The sequence below is a fragment of the Dasypus novemcinctus genome, chromosome 10, assembly GCF_030445035.2.
Source record: "Dasypus novemcinctus isolate mDasNov1 chromosome 10, mDasNov1.1.hap2, whole genome shotgun sequence".
In the NCBI taxonomy this organism is placed as follows: Eukaryota; Metazoa; Chordata; class Mammalia; order Cingulata; family Dasypodidae; genus Dasypus; species Dasypus novemcinctus.
In genome coordinates, this window is record NC_080682.1 from 88,423,542 (window position 1) to 88,441,826 (window position 18,285).

The 18,285-nt window shown below is 47.7% G+C and overlaps 1 protein-coding gene across 7 annotated transcripts in view; it reads right to left on the bottom strand.

Annotated features, from left to right (window-relative positions):
• Window positions 1–18,285, bottom strand: part of PPFIBP2 (PPFIA binding protein 2) — a 153,181-nt gene that overhangs the window by 75,991 nt on the left and 58,905 nt on the right. The window contains exon 1 of one of the 7 annotated variants that reach the window (XM_058305798.2): window positions 5,167–5,329. The exons of 4 other annotated variants lie outside the window; for them this stretch is intronic. In XM_058305798.2, coding sequence (XP_058161781.1) covers window positions 5,167–5,214 — 48 coding nt within the window. In that variant the 5' untranslated portion in view covers window positions 5,215–5,329. Of the gene's footprint in view, window positions 1–5,166; window positions 5,941–18,285 lie in introns of those variants that run through there. 2 more of the 7 variants (XM_058305799.2, XM_058305800.2) reach the window with 2 other exon arrangements.

The window sequence follows — 18,285 nt, forward strand, 5'->3', positions numbered from 1 at the left end:
TTCTTGGTTCACAGGAAAGCTATTGTCCCTAAAAAAATTCCCAAACAGGAATAAATCCAGGGGAAATGGATGGAGAGATTGCTTGGGAATCAAAGGGATTTTAGAGATGACTGTAGGGACAAAGCCAGAGTTAAGATGACATGTTTTAGCCTGCTCTTTCAAGAACCCTGGTGGTGAGAGGAAAATAAATTATAAGGCAGTACAGAGAGGCAAGTGCAGAGTCAAAGACAGATTTGTTCGCACCTCCCTTCTTCCCACTCCAAGAAGTGAGGAGAAGTATTTTCAGTCAAGAGCAAGGAACAGACAGGCAGGGAAGAGTTGAACGAAGGAACAATCAGAGGAGCGAGAGGAGGAAGAACAGGACTGGGTCCAGAGGAGAGGCTACTGAGATAGCCTTGACTAAGGGAGAAGACTCTCAGCCTGAGAAACAGAAGGATGACGATAAATGATAGCAGCGAGCATAATTACATTTGTTGGTGAAGGGAAGGGAGGATAAGAGATTCATCTGAGGTTTGATGACTTCAGTTGAGAGGGGAGTTTAATGTTGGGGAAAATGGGAAGGTGTAAAAGAGCTTCTATGAAGTATGGGAGAGAGAGAGAGAGGAGCACAGCAGAGTCCAAGGGCCTCCCAGCACTGTTGCTGCGAGCACCCACAAGGCTTTCTGCACACGACCCTGGTATGATGCCACTTTAGGAATCCTGCTGGGTAAAAGACATCCAAGGGCCTCTTTTCAAGGAGCTGGCAGACAGCATTGACAGATGCTGGGGGTTAGAGATGTCAGAATTCTAGCTCCTAAAGTATATCAGGAACATGAAGGGTGGACATCTAGGCTGAAAATGGGATGTACCCATTGGAAGCTCCTGACAGCTACTGCCCTTGAGTAGCCATGCCCACTGTCACCCTCGCCATCCTCTTTAAAAACAGATCTGTCCAAAATCAAGATAGGGTACACAGCTCTGGAGTAACCAGAGGTTGTCACTGTAACCAATGCCATCATCCCCATAGTGACACTTACAGAGTGTTTTCTGAGCACTTTACATGTATTAAATCATCTATCTGTATTTCACAGTCAAGGAAACTGAGTCCCAGGAGGTTAAATCAATCGCCCAAGGTCTACAAAGAACTGAACCCAGGATGTGTGAATTCAGGGTCCATGCTCACAACCAGTCGGAGCAGCTCTCACAGAAGATGCTGCCTACTTTTCCAACTTTCACTGCTGTCTGACCTAAGTGCAAGAAAGGCGAATGTCTGGAACTAGGATGCCTGTGCATGTTTGTCTTTGCAGCTCTTCCGGCTCCAGCAGCCAGGTTACTGGATCAACCATTTGAGTACAAGATGACATAGAGTAAAGTGTCACATTTGCATTCTACTATAGACCCCAAGCCAATTGCTTTGGGAGGAGAGGGGGTGGAGAGCCATGGTGATTCCATTTTGTGACGTTGGGTTGGAATTTGGCTGAACATTGAGAGTGCTGGAAGCCAGGGAGCAGTGTGGAGATGCTGACAGTCCTGGGAAAATGAAATCCTCAGAGGGTGATGGGTGGGCTCCACAGACCCTGCTTGGAGCTATTTTAGAGGCCCATTCAGGGACTATAAGCATTGGTGCCACCAATGCAGGACGGGTGTGAGCTGTTTGCGAATTATTCAGGAACTAGCAGCTGAGGGGCAGAGCCCTCAAGATTCTTACGGCAGGAGATTACTCTGTCCCTCAGCCTTGCCAATAAAGAAGGAATTGGAGGATTGGCCCTGGAGGGTCTGGTCAGCCTTGGCCCAGCCAAGGCCAAAGCCAGCAGCCAGCTACCTCTTCTGGCTGTTCAGTATGCTTTGGCTTTGGCTTGAGATGTCAGTCTGGAATCTGGGAAGGGGCTGAGAGCTAAAGGCTGAATGGCTAGGAGAGAACCAGCTGGTCCCGATAGCAGTTAACTTTAATTGAATATTTCCTACATGCATAGTACTACATTAAGCATTTACATGCATTATCTTACTTGATCCTTATTATTTTGGATATGAGGAAATCCAGGGTTTTTTTCCCAGTGGTCCCAGGGTCAGGATTGAACCGGGAACCGCATATGTGGGAAGCCGGCGCTCAACCACTGAGCCACATAGGCTCCCGAGTTGGTTTTTTCATTTGTTTTGCTTGTTTATTTTTGTTGTTGTTGTTGTTGTTGTTGATTTTTAGGTGGCGCCAGGAACTGAGACTGCTTGAGCCACATCTGCCCCCCAAAATCCAGGTTTTTGAAGTAATCTGCCTAAGATCACACAACCAGTGAGTGTGGCAAAGCCAGGTTTCCAATCCAGGTTTGACTCTGATATTACACAGTGTCCCATCAACCAAAGGCCAGGGAGCAACCTTTCTTTTCTGAATACATGTTTCCCCCCGGCTCTGTGCCACCCTGACTATGGGCATCTCCTCACCTGCTCCAAAAATCCAAAGACAGTGCCTTGCTCCTGAGGCATTACCCACTGGGACAGGTCAGAGAGCAAAGGCCCCTAGCCTGTGAGACAGACCACCCCTCACCCAAGCACCCAGCCCTTCTGCATTGGACAATGGAAGACACAAAAACCTGGGTTCAGGGAAACCTGCTCTCTAAACCACCTCAGCACGAGGAAGCCCAAGAAGGGGTGAGTGAGCTGGGCTGCTGAGAAGTGCTGGAGACCTGGGCTGGAGGGAAGTCAGCAAAGGGCTCATGGGAAAACAGGGGCTTGATGGGGCCAGATGAAGTGGGTGGGAATCAGAGAGGAGTTAAAACTCAAGAGAAGGGAGGGAGTATCGTGTGCGTGGGGGTAGATACAAAAGGTGAAACTACAAAGGTAAGTTGAGGCTGAGTTGCAAAGGGTCTCAAAGGCCAACCAAGCTGAAGAGCCTGGGCTTTCTCTTCCAGACAAACCATAAGCCCTGAGGGCTTATGATCAGGGCCACAGGGTGAACGAGAATTATTTTTTTAAAGGGGATTTAAAAATCCACTTAGTAATGTTTAGGGTACAGATGAGGGAAGATGCCCTTATCATACTGCATATGACATGTCCAATACTTGGTGTTTTGCTTTTTTAAGGTTCCTTAAAACCCTAAAAGGAGAAAAATATCTGTTTGGCTATGAGTCATCCCGGGGGTACAGAAGTCTCCTTGCTTAGAGCTTCCCTCAGTAAACTTCCAACTGTGCAGAGGAGCCAGAGCTTGTGCCCTGGTCTCAGGACAGAAAGGCCTTCTAACTTCCTCCAGAGACAAAACTTCCCCTGCGAGAGATACAGTCCACATCTGCCCCAGAGGCTGGGACACGGCACAAAGGAGTCGAGGCACATCGTGCCTAGGGGGACCTCCTAGTAAAAAGCATTATTTTTTAATGTGGGGAAATAAAGACCAAAGAGACTTGTACTCCTTACCTCCCCCAACCCCTAGTATCTCCCCAATAAGGCTTTTAAAAATTCAACATGATGCAAACCTTTGCTAAGATGTCTGTCCATCCTGGCATGTTTTCTGGTAGCTGTAAGGCCCCATAGCTAGACGGTGCCTGAGCAGAGACAGGATTTCTGCTGGGCTCTAAACCAGCAATTTTCTACATATTTGGCAGAAGAGATGAGGAGACAGAACTGGACTGGGAGGGAGAGAACAGGGTTCAAGACCGGGCTCCACCACTAATAGCTCTGGCCCTAATAAGCATGAGGTTCTTAGCCTCTCTCCGGCTTTGTTAAATGAGGGGTTTGTACTAGTTGAGGCCTACAGCCCTCAAGCTCTCCAGTATTGCTCGACTGCCTCACTTTTCCCAACACAGCTAACCCTGAACCACATCACAGTCAGAGTAATTTTCTTAAAATATAGATCATATCCCCCAGTGTATCCCATGTCACTTCCCTGCTACATGTCCCTCATTACACGAACCGCATTGCCCACCAGCGGCCCCCACGGTCCTGTGTGAGCTGGCATCCGCCTGCTTCTCCCCTCCAAGCTGACTACAGCTGCACTGACTTCGCTCTTTCTTGAAACTTGGCCTGGTTCCTATTTGCTTAAAGACCATTGTAAACACTATCTCCTTTGGCTGGAATGTTCTTCACCCCATTTTCACCTGACTAGCTCCTACTTCTCTTTCAGGTTTCAATTAAGTACCACGTCTTCAAGGGGAGACCCCTTGATTTCTCCTTCTCAATCATCAAGCTCCCCCATGGCTTTCTGTTCTTCTGCACTTAGTTTGCAGTTCAGGGGTTACTTACGAGGATTGTGTAAACCTCCTTCCCCCACATTAGATGGAAGGTACACAAGAGCAGAGACTGGCTGTACTTGGCTCACCACCGCATACCCAGTGCCTGAACTCAACAAATATTTGCTGACTGAGTGACTGCAGAGGGCACACGCAAAAGCCTGTCAGCCCAGGGCCCAGGGACTTGCAAGCGCCTTCCAAGTGGGATACTTCCTGCCCCTCCTGTCCTTCCACAGTTACAATGTCGAATCTCTTATCTGTCAGTAGCTTTTGCCCTTCCTGCCTCTGAAAAAAAAAATTAAACCTAAAATTCCTCAGTGTGAAAATAAATGTGCACCCATCTTAGCCAATATAAAGGTAGTCACAAAAGAAGACAGTGAGTCTGAGGTCATTCATTCCTAGCTCACACCAAACATGCACCTTCCTGCCCTAAATAAAGGGCACCGAAAACTTGCAATCCGAGCCCTGGGCTTCAGAGCATTCACAAGAGGACTCCCAAAGAGCCTTCCTCCGGAAACTCAGCAGCTCATTCGGTTGACAGCAGACATACTCTCCACACCGGATAACATCAGAGTGGAGAATAAGTTAAACAACTTCCGAATTCAGTGCATTTAAAAGGCAGCAGCTTCCTCTCTGCATTCTGGAACTGAAAAGCAGAGGACACATTCTCTGGTCATGGTGCTTGGAGCCTCCAACTGTTTCAGTGCCAAAGTTAAAATAACTAACTCCCCCACTCAATTCTTGCCTTTCTGTACAGAGGCTCATTCACCAGAATGTCAGAGGAGAAACAAAGACAGCTGGCTGTTTTCTCCTCTAGGGTCTATAATTAGATTCTCATGAAGAACTTGGCCATGACAGGGCTTTGCCAGACAAATACCTCCCCCTACAACACACACACACACAACTAAAGTGCACCAAAGTGTCTCTCCCCTCACCCATCTCAGAGACCCAGAGAAAGTGGCCAGTCACTTACCCTCTTGAGCCACGCGAAATGCTTGTAAACATCAATGTCCCCATCCATGCTGGGCACCCATGGCAGCAGCTAGATTCCTTGGTTGAAAAAGCCCTTTTTCTGGCAGGAGACCAAGTTCTCTCCCCTCCCTTGCCTCTGCCCCCACCTCCCTAAGGAACGCCAAGCTGTGTTCAAATTTCCCTACTTCCCTGGCCTGCGTCCTTCAGCCTGCCCCTAAACAGTCTCAGATACACAACTACTCGGAGCAGACTGTGCTGCTCCAGTATCCTCCCCCACCGCCCCCGCAGGCACACACAGTGGCAGCCCAAGGCACCAGCGCTGGATTCGGAGCCCTGCGGGGCAGCAAACCTAACAAAACGGGAGGGGGAGCAGGCAGCCTGGACTGGAGCTGTACACACACACACACAAGTACGGGGGCTCTTTTCAGTGATAATACCAGAGCCTGCCAGAGGGAAACAGTCTTGAAGAAAATTCCTTGTCTGGCTTCCCCCTTCTGGAGTGGCTGGAACTCATTAGAGAGAGACCCCGACTTCCTGTCTCTGCTTCACTCTGCATTTACCCACAGGCTCCCAGCTGCTCAGAGTTTATTTGGGACTGGGGAGAAGACTAAAAATAAGTGCTGCTCTCAGAGGAGCTTGCTGGTTCCCACACACAGCCTGACCCCCACCCCAAGCCCACGCCTACCCCTTTTTCAGGCCAGCAATGGAAAGCCTGTCGTTCCCAAAAAAACAGATTCAGAACCAGCTCCGGTCTGGGCTCCTGGCTGCTCTGGACGCCAGGCCCCAAGCGAGATGCTCTCCGTCCTTGGCACTGGCAGCTCTGTCCGTCAGAGCGGCACTGCTGCAGCCGTGGAGACTTGGTAGCTCGGGGGGAGCCTGGCTCCAGCTGAGGTCGGTCCCCACCACGGGGCTCTCTGGGGCCACCTGCTTCCCCTGAGGCAGGGGTGGGGGTGTCGGGACTGCTCCTGTCAAACCCTAGACCTGCCTCACTGGCTCCCCCATCCCCGACAACCTGCTTCCCACACCCAGGAGGTGGAAAGGGTGAGGCTGGCTCACAGGTGTTTCCATGAGACTGAGCGGCAGCCCCGGCTGGGCGGGAGCCCTGGGAAGGCTGTGGCTGGGGGAGCACTAGAGCGGTGCTGCGTGTTCCCACTGGCAGGTCACAGGCTGGCTTTCCAGTGTGGTCCCTCCAGTGCTCCCCAGACGTCACACACCCCCTTCTCACACTCCCATGCCCTTGGAGAGCTCCCCTAAAAACAGCATTTCTCCCTGGCTCAGGCCTTACTGTACAGCCTTTGGCTATGACTGATCATGAAAGTGATCTCTGATGTGGGCGCAGCAGCAACTGTGGTTACGAGCAGAGGCCCTGAGCTTTGCGGACGCGCATCTCGTGACTGTGTGTGGGCCTTCCCGGGGCGGGGGTTGCCAGCGTCTTTCCTGGAACTCGCATGCGGATGAGAAGACTCTACTGCAGATCTGCAGGACCCTCAGCACAGCAGCAGCCTTCACTGTGGCCCAGAGCAGGGCCCAAGGGACAGCACGGAAACTATGACTGGTAGCAGAGCCCTGGCAGGCTGGCCCCGCCCTCAGATTAGGGGCAGGCGGAGGAGAGCTGGCCAGCCGCTGGCACACTGGAGCGAATTCCTGGAGACACACCCAGATCGGAGGTCAGGAAGGAGAAGCGCACTCCTGCCTTGCCCTGGCTCAGTGCCAGAGTGCAGACCAGGCCCTGCCAGGCCCAGGTCCCTGCCGAGGGCCAGGATAGGATGTGCTAATGAAGAACACCTCTAACACTGCGAAGGTGGATAGGCCTTTTCCCCCCTTTTACTTTTTTTATTTTTCAGTCCAAAGGCCTGGGAAAGTCAAATGAAGAAATTCATCTTGTCAACACACATTTGCCTAAGGTGAATGATACGGACTTCCTGCCCTGGGTAAATCAAGAATCACCACATGGAAAGTAATGAAGATGTATCTGAGGCTTCAGGGAGGAAAAGCTGGGGAGCTGATCTTGGGGCTAGATGGGGACAGTTCTGACAGAGTCCAAGCCCCTGTTCCCCACGGAGGGAGGCTCAGTTCCCTTCTTTAGATTACGAAAGAGAAGAGGTGACAAGAAGGCCACACAGCTGCCTCATCAGCCTTGCTGTCTCCCACCTGCCATGGGGATGTGGCTCAGGGGAGAGCTCCTCTAGGAAACTTGCCAACCGCCCCTCCTCTCATTCCTCCTTAAGCACCCCCGCTCCCCTCAAGTCTACCGCTGGTCCCACTGCACCGAACCACAACTGGACTGATTACATGTCTGTCCACTGCACCAGCTGTAGGAAGTGTGTTATTTTTGATTCATTTTTCCAACTTCCATGCCTAGCATACTTCTTGGTACACAGTAGGAACTTAAGCATTCTTTGAATGAAAGAATGACGCTCAACTGGTAAGACTGGCAATATAAGAGGACATTTTTACTTAGAGAAAATAGACTTGAAGGTCTGTTTCCCTGGGATAAAGATGCTCGACTCAAAGAGGAAACAACAGAGCCAGTTTCATGTATTAGCTTAACTTATTTGTGATAGAGGGAGGGATGGAGGGAATCCAGACAAGCTGTAGCTAAATCCTTTACATATGTTTATGGTATCGTCAAGTAGCAATACTCAGCCTTTTTTTTAAAAAAAAGCACCATAATACATTTTACTTATATTGTAATTCAACCCAAAGATTCACAAAATAACTGAAAGGATCTAGCAACTAGGGACATGTGTGTGCCTGGCAGCGGAGCATGGGGTGAGGCTCAGTGGATTCAGCGAGCACATGCAGCTTTCCACTCACTCATCTCCCGGCTGGCAGGTGGGCCTGACATTAGCTCAGCCCTCATCCCGTTGGCAAAGCACACCCTGGGCTGCATCACTATCACCCAAAGGCTCTCCAGGCCAGGGTCGCCTCTTGATAGGCCACAGCTGAGCTTCAGAGAATCAAATAAGCCCCTGAATATGTTCATAAAATGTGTAAAAAGTTACTACGCATATGTATATAGAGTATCACTATTTCTATTTCTCTGAAAATTGAGTTTTCATCAGATTATCACAATGGTCTGTGACCCCCACAAGGTTAAAGACCTGGGTGTCACCTGCCTAAGCTGTTACTCTCAAAGGTTGAGGCTGCCCAGAGTACGGATGAGCCTGGGCTCCCTGCTCCCACTTCACTGCCCCTGGGAGGGTGCAGTCATAGGGTCATAGGAATGCCCTGGGCCCATAGTGGAAGAAGGAAGTACCCCAGAATCAGGGAAGGTACACAAGAGAGGGGTCGTTACAGTGACCTTGACAGTCCTCACTCAGGCACAACCAGACCCACCTCCTTCCTGTCCACAACATGAGGCAGCCAGCTGAGGGCAAAGGGCCGGAGATGGCCAGCCAGAGTCCTGGGAGTAAAATCAGGACCACGAGGCCAGAGTGGTCAGGTCTGAGTAAAAGGAACTCATCACAGCTTATCCCCCTCCTGTCCCAGGATTGTCACCTACCTGGTGGGAATTCCAGTACTTGTGGGAATGGCTGAGTGGGGGGTCCCCAAGGCTGCCCTCCTCCTGCCAGCTACAAGGAGTCAGCATCTTATCCAGCAGCCTTGTGGAATGAAAGAAGTCTCATGGGTCCCATGCCACTCGAACCCATCACCTACATCCTGAGCTCTGGCTCAGCCCTGTGCCCTGGCCTCTGGGGCCATGCGTGACAGATGCCAGGACCCCCTTGTAAGCAGATTCAGGCTGGTATCCTTCACCAGGCAGCCCTGCACAGAGCACCTCCCACCAGAAGAGGTGTGAGAAGAGGAGGCTGGGGGAGGAGAGCACGGTCCTGAGAACACTGTTCCTTCGGGCTGAAGAGCAGTACTGCCCAGGAAGAGAACCCTGCCCAGCACAATCTGAGTGCCCACACTGCACAGCATGGAGGACCCTGTCTCCAAAATGGGCTAGGACAAGGGTCAGCAAACATTTCACATAAAGGGCCAGAGGGTAAGTGTCAGGCTTTGCGGGATTAGTTAACTCTGCCGTTAGCAGAGCAAAAGAAGCCACAGACAATATGTTAATGAGTGAGGGTGGCTGTGTTCTGATAAAACTTCTTTTATGGACACAGAAATATGAATTTCGCATTTTCACATGTCACAAAATATCCTTCTTGGGATTTCCCCCCAAACAATTAGAAACGTAAAAACCATGCTTAGCTCATGGGCTATAAGAAATAGGCGGCAGGCCAGATGGAGGCCGTGGTTTGCATAGTTAGGACGCCACTTCCCCACGCATCATCGACCACCTGGCTGAGGAGATTCTCGTAGAAATGCAGATTCTGATCCAGTAGGACCAGAGTGGGGCCTGAGAGTATAACAAGCTCCCAGTAATGCTGATACGGCGGGTCTGAGGACCATGCTTTGAATAGCAAGAGGCTGAAAAACTCACTTTCACAAGTTCCTTGAGGCGTGGGGCACTGAGCAAGTTTACCTGGGAGCCTGAATTCCCTGGATCCTGTCTGCTGCCAAACTGCTAGCGGGTGCCTGAAGGGCAGAAGGCTCCTGGTGGTGTGGCTCTGGCAAGCCTTCTTTGTAGGTAGAAGGGTCGGTGCCCACATGCTCATACCTCAAGTTAAGCTCACCTGGCAACATCTCCCACCACGTCCCCTAGGCCTAAAGCAGGAAATTTAGTGGAGAAGGAGGTATTTGCTTTTTCACCAATGTTTGCACACTCTTGGTCATTTATAAACATTGGTTCTTAGGGGCTGAAATAGTCTCCTCGGGTCAGGTCTGAAAAGAGCCAGATGTCTAGAATTTAGATTGGTACAATTTACTTTGGGGGGAAAAAATCCAGGAAAATTAAAACTGCTAAATTTTTAGTGCCTGAAGGCTGCCAGCCTGGGATACTGTGCCAGGAAAAATGCATTCAAAATCCCCCAAGGTACAGAAGTCCACTGGTTTCCAAGGAAGAGGCAAAAAGACTCTTTGCCAGCTGATGCAGGTGTACTGTCCAGCAGCTTGAAAAAGAGAGGTGCTTATGTCATTTTTCTGATTTAAAAAAGAAAAAAAAAGCCATTTTACTTGCTTGTTTATAAAATCCTTGGATTTTCTAAATCTAAGCTAAATCTTCTTCCCTGGGATTTAGATATCCAGGGATTTGTCCCTGACTCCCACCTAGTGGCTTCTTCCAGTACTGCACAAGGACAAAAATGTCTCCCCACCCCTTGAAATGAAAAACTTTTAAAATGTAATCACAGTCCTGGATTAGCTGTCTTTGGGTCAGATGTCCACTAGGAAGGATTGTGTGGTAGAAAGTGTGGTCTTCTCTCATTGCCTCTTCTTTGGGAATTGTGGCTCTGCAGGCACAGGTGTTGACACCTGTGGTTCCTAAGGAACACAGGGGCTGCTCAAAGGCAGTGGGGAGCGGGAAGGATTGGTGGTTAGAAGAGGACAAACAGCAGAGTAGTCCTGGGCACCTCCTTTTATGGCTCAAATGGAGAGGGAGCTCCTGGTCTTAGTGCATTGTAGTCAGAAAGACTGCCAGCATCAGTGTTTCTCTGGAGTGGGGTCAGTTCCTCCTCTGGCAGGAGCCCTTGGGAGCCAAGTGCATGACAGGAAGTGCTCACACCCACACTACTTATGAGCGCTCACACAAGTGCACACCTGCCATTGGGGAAGGTAGGAAATTGGCCTTTGGAAATTGGCTCACATAAGCTCTACTTTTTTTACTTGAAAAATAAGCATCACGATTCCCTTTCTCTTTTTTAAGATCCAGAGGGAAAATTTTTCCCACAAAACTTCTGTCTGTAACTTTCCAAAATTAAAATGTTCAACAAGCATATATACCCTGACCCATCTTTTGTTCAAGACTCTGGGTGGAGAATGGAGATACAGTGATGAATCACACAGCATGAGAAATTCAAACTCACATTTTATAATTCATAAAACAGCTTTTTTTTCCTCACCTTTTTTTAACAACTCCTCTGGCTTTTCAATATGATAAACAAATTTACTTCTTTGGCCAGAATAAAAGATTTCACGCTGAATCTGGTAGGAAATCATGGGCTTTGTTTGAGGAGCGAGAAGCCGAAGAAGCCATCTGTGGCAAGGTGGTTTGGAGCTCAAGGAAGATGGCTGTGCCCTCTGCCGGGACTGGGTCCCTCTGTTTTTCCCTCTTTCTTTTTAACTTTATTTTGAAATAATTTAAAATGACAGGGAAGTTGCAAACATAATACAAAAATGATACAGAACTCCAATATACTTCTTACCCAGATACTCAGATTAACCTTCTATCATTTTACCACATTTATTATATCATTCTTTCTATATTCTAAACATTTGAGACTAGGTTGCAAACATCATACTTTTTTTTAAAACTATTTAATACTTTCACATATATTTTCTACAAACAAGGATATTCACTTATATAACCGCATTTACCTGAACTGACCAGTGGGATGTCAGAGGTGGGCACACACCCTGAGTGGGGCCTCCCTTAGCCCAGCTCGGCTGGGCCAGCAGAGGCTGCCCATTCAGGACAGCCCTCCTGAGATGTCAGCCTCAGCCAAGTCCAGACACAGGGGTGGGTGCTTTCAGAGCAGCTCCCTGAACTAACTCCACTTTGGAAACTAAGACACCTGGACTGAGGGTAGCAAAGGTTAGCACTTATCAGGAGGCCACTCGATACAGCTCCTAGACCAAACTGCAAGCTTGGAATACTTGGCCAGTTCTTGCTGACTGTCAAACCCTGCTGTCATTTCCAGAGGGGAAATTCATTACCAGAGTCCCAGAGAAGGGAAGAAGAGGTTTGCCTAAAGCCACATACAAATCAGTGACTGAGCCCTGGCCTTTTGACTCCTCCTCTGGGGCTCTTCTAACCTCCCAAACTGCTTCACCCTGGATCAGTGTGCTTCCATCTGCTCGAGGAGGCTGACCAGAACACCTCCAACCCTGCAGAAACAATAAGTTCCTGCTAAGTGGCCCAGTTACAAAGAGGGGTCCTAAACACAAACTCTCTTTTGGTTTTCTACCAACTACTCCCCTCACCCTGGAAGCAGAGCTCGGCACTGACTTACCTTGTTCTGATGCTTTGGGGTTTCCTGACATTCCTCTGACTTCATCTTGAGCCCCTGAACCCTCAGGCCTCCACCAGGGATCCCACTGGCCCACATCCAACGCCCACTAAATGTCAGGACATAACGACTGCCTGACTTGGGGGCAGGTGTGTTACAGACTACTTGGAAACTCTGCTGGCTCTAGTATCTCTCTCAGGTATAGACCCAGGAACCCTGGGCAATAGTCTACAGTCTGTGCACCAGGCTGGGTCCACTCACCCAGCTACCTGGCTATTCCAGCCCTGAGGGCCCACCTGAATCTGGTGAGCTTGCTCCTCTTTGGGCTCTTCTACGCCTCTTAGCTCTGGATCTACCCAACCAACCTCCACAAGCCAAGCCAATGAAAATACAGTCCAAATCTTGTCTGTGGCACATGCCATTAAAGAGCCGGCAATGCCCAGGGCCAATGATGACCACCTCTCTCCTTTCCTGCCTTCAGGCCCAGTCTGAAGGGGTTCAGTGCCTCTTGCCTGGAAATGGCCATACCCTCCTGGCAGGCATCCTCCTTAATTTCACCACAGTCAAAAGGGAGAAGGCACGTGACTGGGAGGAGGCCACAGGAAGCGGAAAGAGGCTGCTCCTTTCTGGAACTCAGCTCCATTCCAGCTATAACACAGCTCCCTCAGCCTTCTAGCCCGAGCCTCGGCTTCATCCTCTGTGAACTTCTGACCCTGAGCTTGCCCTGTCTGCCAAACATCCAGGAGGCCTTTCTGTCTCCTGAGGGCAACACTGCTCTGCTGTACCCCTGGACAGTCTCACTGTAGCACCTCTGAGAGCTAGGCCCCAGCTTGCCTTGGTCTCCAGGACACTTTCCCTATACCAGATCCTCACCCAAAGCACCCTGATGCTCCACCAGCTTCCCAGGGACTGGATCAGAATACAGATACAGATACTGGTGACAGAACTGCAAACCCAGACCTTTTTCTCCTTGCCTCATTGAAGCCCCAGAGAGTGAGGCCCAGCTCAGAGAGCCCCGCACATATCCTTCCCTGGCCTGGCCGCCCAGAGGCTGGAAGGCTGCTGCTTCTCACTGTAACTGGCTATGGGGTAGGGCAGGGCCCTGTTTTAGGTCCCAGAACCCATTCCCTTTTAAAACTTGTTCAGAACCCATAGCCACTGAATACTGGACACATCTGCTCTCCTTGGCCTTTCAGGGAAGTCTGATCATCCCAGGCCAAGGGGTCTGGCCCAACAGGGTTCCTGCTGTTGCTGAACATGCTGGCCGAGCTGTGCCTCTGCCCTGCCAGGTCCCAGCAGGGGAGGAACTGACCCCCCTCCAAAGAAACACTGCTGCTGGTGGTCTTTCCAACTATGATGCACTAAGACCACGAGCTCCCTCTCCATTTGAGCCATAAAGGGAGGTGCCCGGGACTATTCTGCTGTTTGTCCTCTTCTAACCACCAATCCCTCCCCCTCCCCACTGCCTCTTAGCAGCCACTGTGTTTCCTACAAACCATAGGTGTCAACACCTGTGCCTACAGAGCCACAATTCCTGAAGAAGAGGCAACAAGAGAAGACCACACGATCCGGGTCACCATGGATGGGCTCTTGGGTGGACACCTGACCCAAAGACAGCTAATCCATAACTGTGATCAAATTTTTTACAGTTTTTCATTTCTATTTCTTTTGCACTTAACAGGCCTGGAGGACAAAGCTCAAAAAATAAGAGTTAGGCCAATCAGATTTTCTCCTGCAGGAATTTGAGCTTTAAAAAAAAAAAAAAAAAAAAAAGCAGGGGCAATGAATGGTAAGAATTTCTCAGTTAACAATAAAAATAAACGCAAACACGAGGATGTGGGGCAGTCACTTGGAGCTGTCTTCCTAAGGGCCATTCATCCGCACCCTCTACTCCACCACTGTTCCTTACTAACAGAGGCTATACTGATACTTTCCCAGCTTCCCTTGCAATTAGACCATGTGTGTGTGAACAAATCCAGGCCATTGGGACCAAATGGGAATTCTGCTGGAGGGTTTCAGAGAAAGCTGTTTTTATTGTTGTGGTGGTGCTTGTTTTTTAATCAGGAAGGAAAACAAGACATTCTAAAGAAACTATTCCTTATCTCTAGACATGGCTGTTCCTCTGTACCTATGTGAGGATGTGCTGCCTGGAGCTGCAGCAGTTAGGGGGCAAACATGAGGAAAAACTAACACCCTCAGGATGGTGGATCAAAACGATGCAAAGTAGCAGAGTCCTTGAGGTCATCGCAGAGCCCCACTTAACCCTGGCACCACCCGTCCTCTGGCTATCTTGTTGGTGATATACAAACCCTACTCATGGTTTAACTTATTTTTCCTGAAGAAAGGATCCCAACTGATAGAGATGTCATGAGGCAGGCTAATGATATGACCAATATGCCAGGCTAATGATGCGACAAAGCAGTGACTCTGAGACTATGAGAAAGCCGATTGTGTCTAGAGAGGATTATGGAGCAAATGTGCAAGGAGATGCGGAGCTACCACGCATGGGAGGGCACTAGTCAGTCACGGCCAGTCCCTCCAGCTGCCTTACTAGTTCCAATGCCAATCCACACGTGTTCTGTTTGTCTTTTTAATAATTCAAGTGAGTTTCTGCGGTTTAAAGTAGTGCTTCTCCAACTTTAGTGTACCAATGGGAGCTTAGTAGGTATAGGGTGGGGGGCCCACATTCTGTTTTTTGTTTTTCTTAAAAAGCTACAGAGGATGCCAATGCTGCTGGTCCACAGACAATAATTTGAGTAGCAAGGGCTTCTAACACCCTGTGGGTTTGTTCACTGTTTAAATGCTAGGTACATATAGATAAGACCAAGGATGGAATGTGCATATGGCCAGATTATAAAATGACTTTAGGTCTGTGAGACCTAAAAAACAGACAGGCTATCTCTGTCTAGAATCAAAACCTTAACATCCGCCCTGCTATCTTGGAATGTTTATACGAACTTCTGACCCCCTAAAAGTACACATTCATAGGTTGCTGATGTCCATAATTACTCTAAAAGATTTATGTAAGCAACAACTTTTAGGAGCTTTCTCTGTAACACATTTTGCAAAAACGAACAGCCACGTCAACTGACTTCAGATCAAAAATAGGTTTTTCTTTTAAAAAAAAAATATTTTTAGAAAATTATTAAAGTTAGACCCATGTTTCACATCACACATTAAAAAATATTGCAGATGGGTTAGAGTAAACTATAAGATAAAAATCAAACATAAACATACCAAAGGAAAATTTAAGTGAATAGTTCTTTGATCTGAATTTGGGGAAGGCCTTTCTAAAGATAAGTGCAAAAGAAAAGCCAAAACAGGTGAATTACAATCTTTTTAACTTTTATGCCTCAAAAAGTACTAAAAACATTTAAGAACAAAGTGAAAAAAATATATGCCACAGATAGAGCAAAGGGTTAATAAAAGACTATTTAGTATGAAAGACATGACAATTCTAATATAAAAAGAGCAGACTATGAACAGACCAGCCGACTCCAGAGTGGGATAGGAAGATCAAGGGAGTTCAATGTGAACTCTGGGGTGTGGGAAGAAAATATAAAATTATTTTTTAATTCATCATTTTAAAATTCATGTTTTATTATTTTAAATATATTAGTATAATAATGTGTATGTAAATATGATTATATGGGGAAATAATTTTTTTTCAGATATAGGTATAAAATCAAAATGTTGGAAACCATATAGAAGAATCAATACTAATAAACTAATGAAAAAATATTCAGTTTTCCCACTCATCAAAGAAATATAAAAACAAGAAGAAGAAATCATTTCTCTTTTTGAAACGAGTAAAGCTGTTGTTTTAATCTTAGTGATCTTTTTAAAAATGGATTGACTCATCTCAAGGCCTGCCAATGAAAATAAAAATGTGCAAATCTTTCTGTAAAGGGATTTGGAAAAATGTCAAAAGGCTCAGAGATATTAATACCTCTGGACTAGCATTGCCAGGTTTAGAAAGCTGCAAATTACTTATTGATTATCTAAAATTCAAATCTAACTGGATGTCCTGTACTTTATCTGGCACCCCTTCTTTTTTTTCTTTTTTGATTTTTTTTTTAATTGATTTTGTAAAAATATTACATTAAAAAATATGAGGTCCCATTCGACCCTACCACCCCCACCGCACCCCTCCCCCCCCCCCCCAGCAACACTCACTCCCATCATCATGACACATCCATTGCATTTGGTAAGTACATCTCTGGGTATCTCTGCACCTCATGGTCATTGGTCCACATCATGGCCCACACTCTCCCCCATTCCATCCAGTGAGCCCTGGGAGGATTTACAATGTCCGGTGATTGCCCCTGAAGCACCATCCAGGGCAACTCCAAGTCCCAAAGGCGCCTCCACATCTCATCTCTTCCTGCCATTCCCCATACCCAACAGCCACCATGTCCACTTTTCCCACTCCATTGGCACCCCTTCTTGAACTCTTTAATTCTTCTTTTAGGAATCCGTCTTAAGGAAATACCTAGAGGTAAGGCCAAAAATCTCTGGGCAGAGATAGTCACTGAAGCAATTCCACATATTAGGGAATGATTTTAAATAATCTGAATGTCAGTATTAGAGAAATGGTCACATAAATCAAGGGTACTTCTGTACGAGGTAAAGGTATATAGTCATTGTAAACCATACAGCAAAGGATAAAAGCCAACTCTTCTCTGTCCAATGGGCAGGTGGCACCTTTGTTTGGAGAGTCTCTTGGTTACGTGAGGGTAATGTCCTAAGCATAGGTGAGAGGAAGAGGTTGAACTAAGGAGATGCTAAACTCTCTGTAGCCTAATGAGAGGGCGAAGGAAGAGCAGAGAAGACTGTCTGAGTAACCAAGGGGTCCCAGCCACCAGGGTGACAGGCCATCCCCAACAACAAAGTCAAAAAGTGATTCCTGGAAAGAATTTTGGACCATGGCCCTTGGGAGTGGTGACATCCACTACCCAATATTAGGTAATGAGTTTTCTTTTCTGCATTGGGAAATCCCTTATATAAGTTTGACATCCTTTAGCTGAAATTCTGAAACCTAAGAAGGTTGTTTGTATGTGTGTTTATGTATGTGCTTAATAAAGTTGGTGCCAAAGCTATTTGGCAGTGAAACCTAATCAGAGAATATTTATAGTCTTTCATTATTCTACTTCATGTGGATAGTCATAAACTTCCCTAAAGAAATGTTAAATGTATTTACTGCCCTGTACCCTGCTGGAGATGTTAAATATTATATGACATATGTGTGCTGTGTCACCTTTCTAAAGTCCAGTAAATTCCGAAGAACATCTCAATCCAAGGGTCTCAGATGGAGGGACTATGGATCTGCAAAAGCCTTTAGCCTTTATAAAATTTTCTTAGCACTGCAGCCTGAAGTCAGTAGTGCTAGCAGAAATGGAGGGAGGGACCAGTGGCCATGCCAGGGGTAAACTGGGCCACTGAGAGCAGCAGCTGTATAGAGCTTGGAAAAGATGGTCAGAGACAACTGGAGAAAAGCCAGGATTAGTATTATAGAGCTGGAAGTACAGTAACAGCCAAAGGGTTATGGTGGAGCTCTATTATACCAAGGCAGAACCCTTCTGCTCTGGGGAGGAGAGAGAGAACAGAACCACTGAGGCCAGCCCCCACCCTTGGCTTCCAATTATGGTTAAATGAGTAAGTGGAGGGCAAATGGGGACTTCTGTTATCAGCACTAGCCTGAGAGAACCACCAAGAACTGTCTTCATTTGGCGGTAGAGAGGAATAGATTTTCATACCTGGTTAAATAAGCATAACACTTGAGACTTGCCAATCACCTTTGTTCACCTTCCTCTCTAGTCAGTACCTGGTATAGGTAAATTACACGGAACATCAGGCGGATAGCCTATGTAATGAATACATGGAATAACACGTATAACATAATGAAGTATTCTTCAGTGTTCCAAGGAAGGTATGGGGGACTAGACCGTGTTGACAGAGGCCTCCTCAACAGAGAGTAGGCTAGGATTCTGGGACATAGCCTGCCCACTCACAGATGGCTCAACCTCTCGACAAAGAATGTCTCAGCCTCTTTGTCAGGTCTCCAG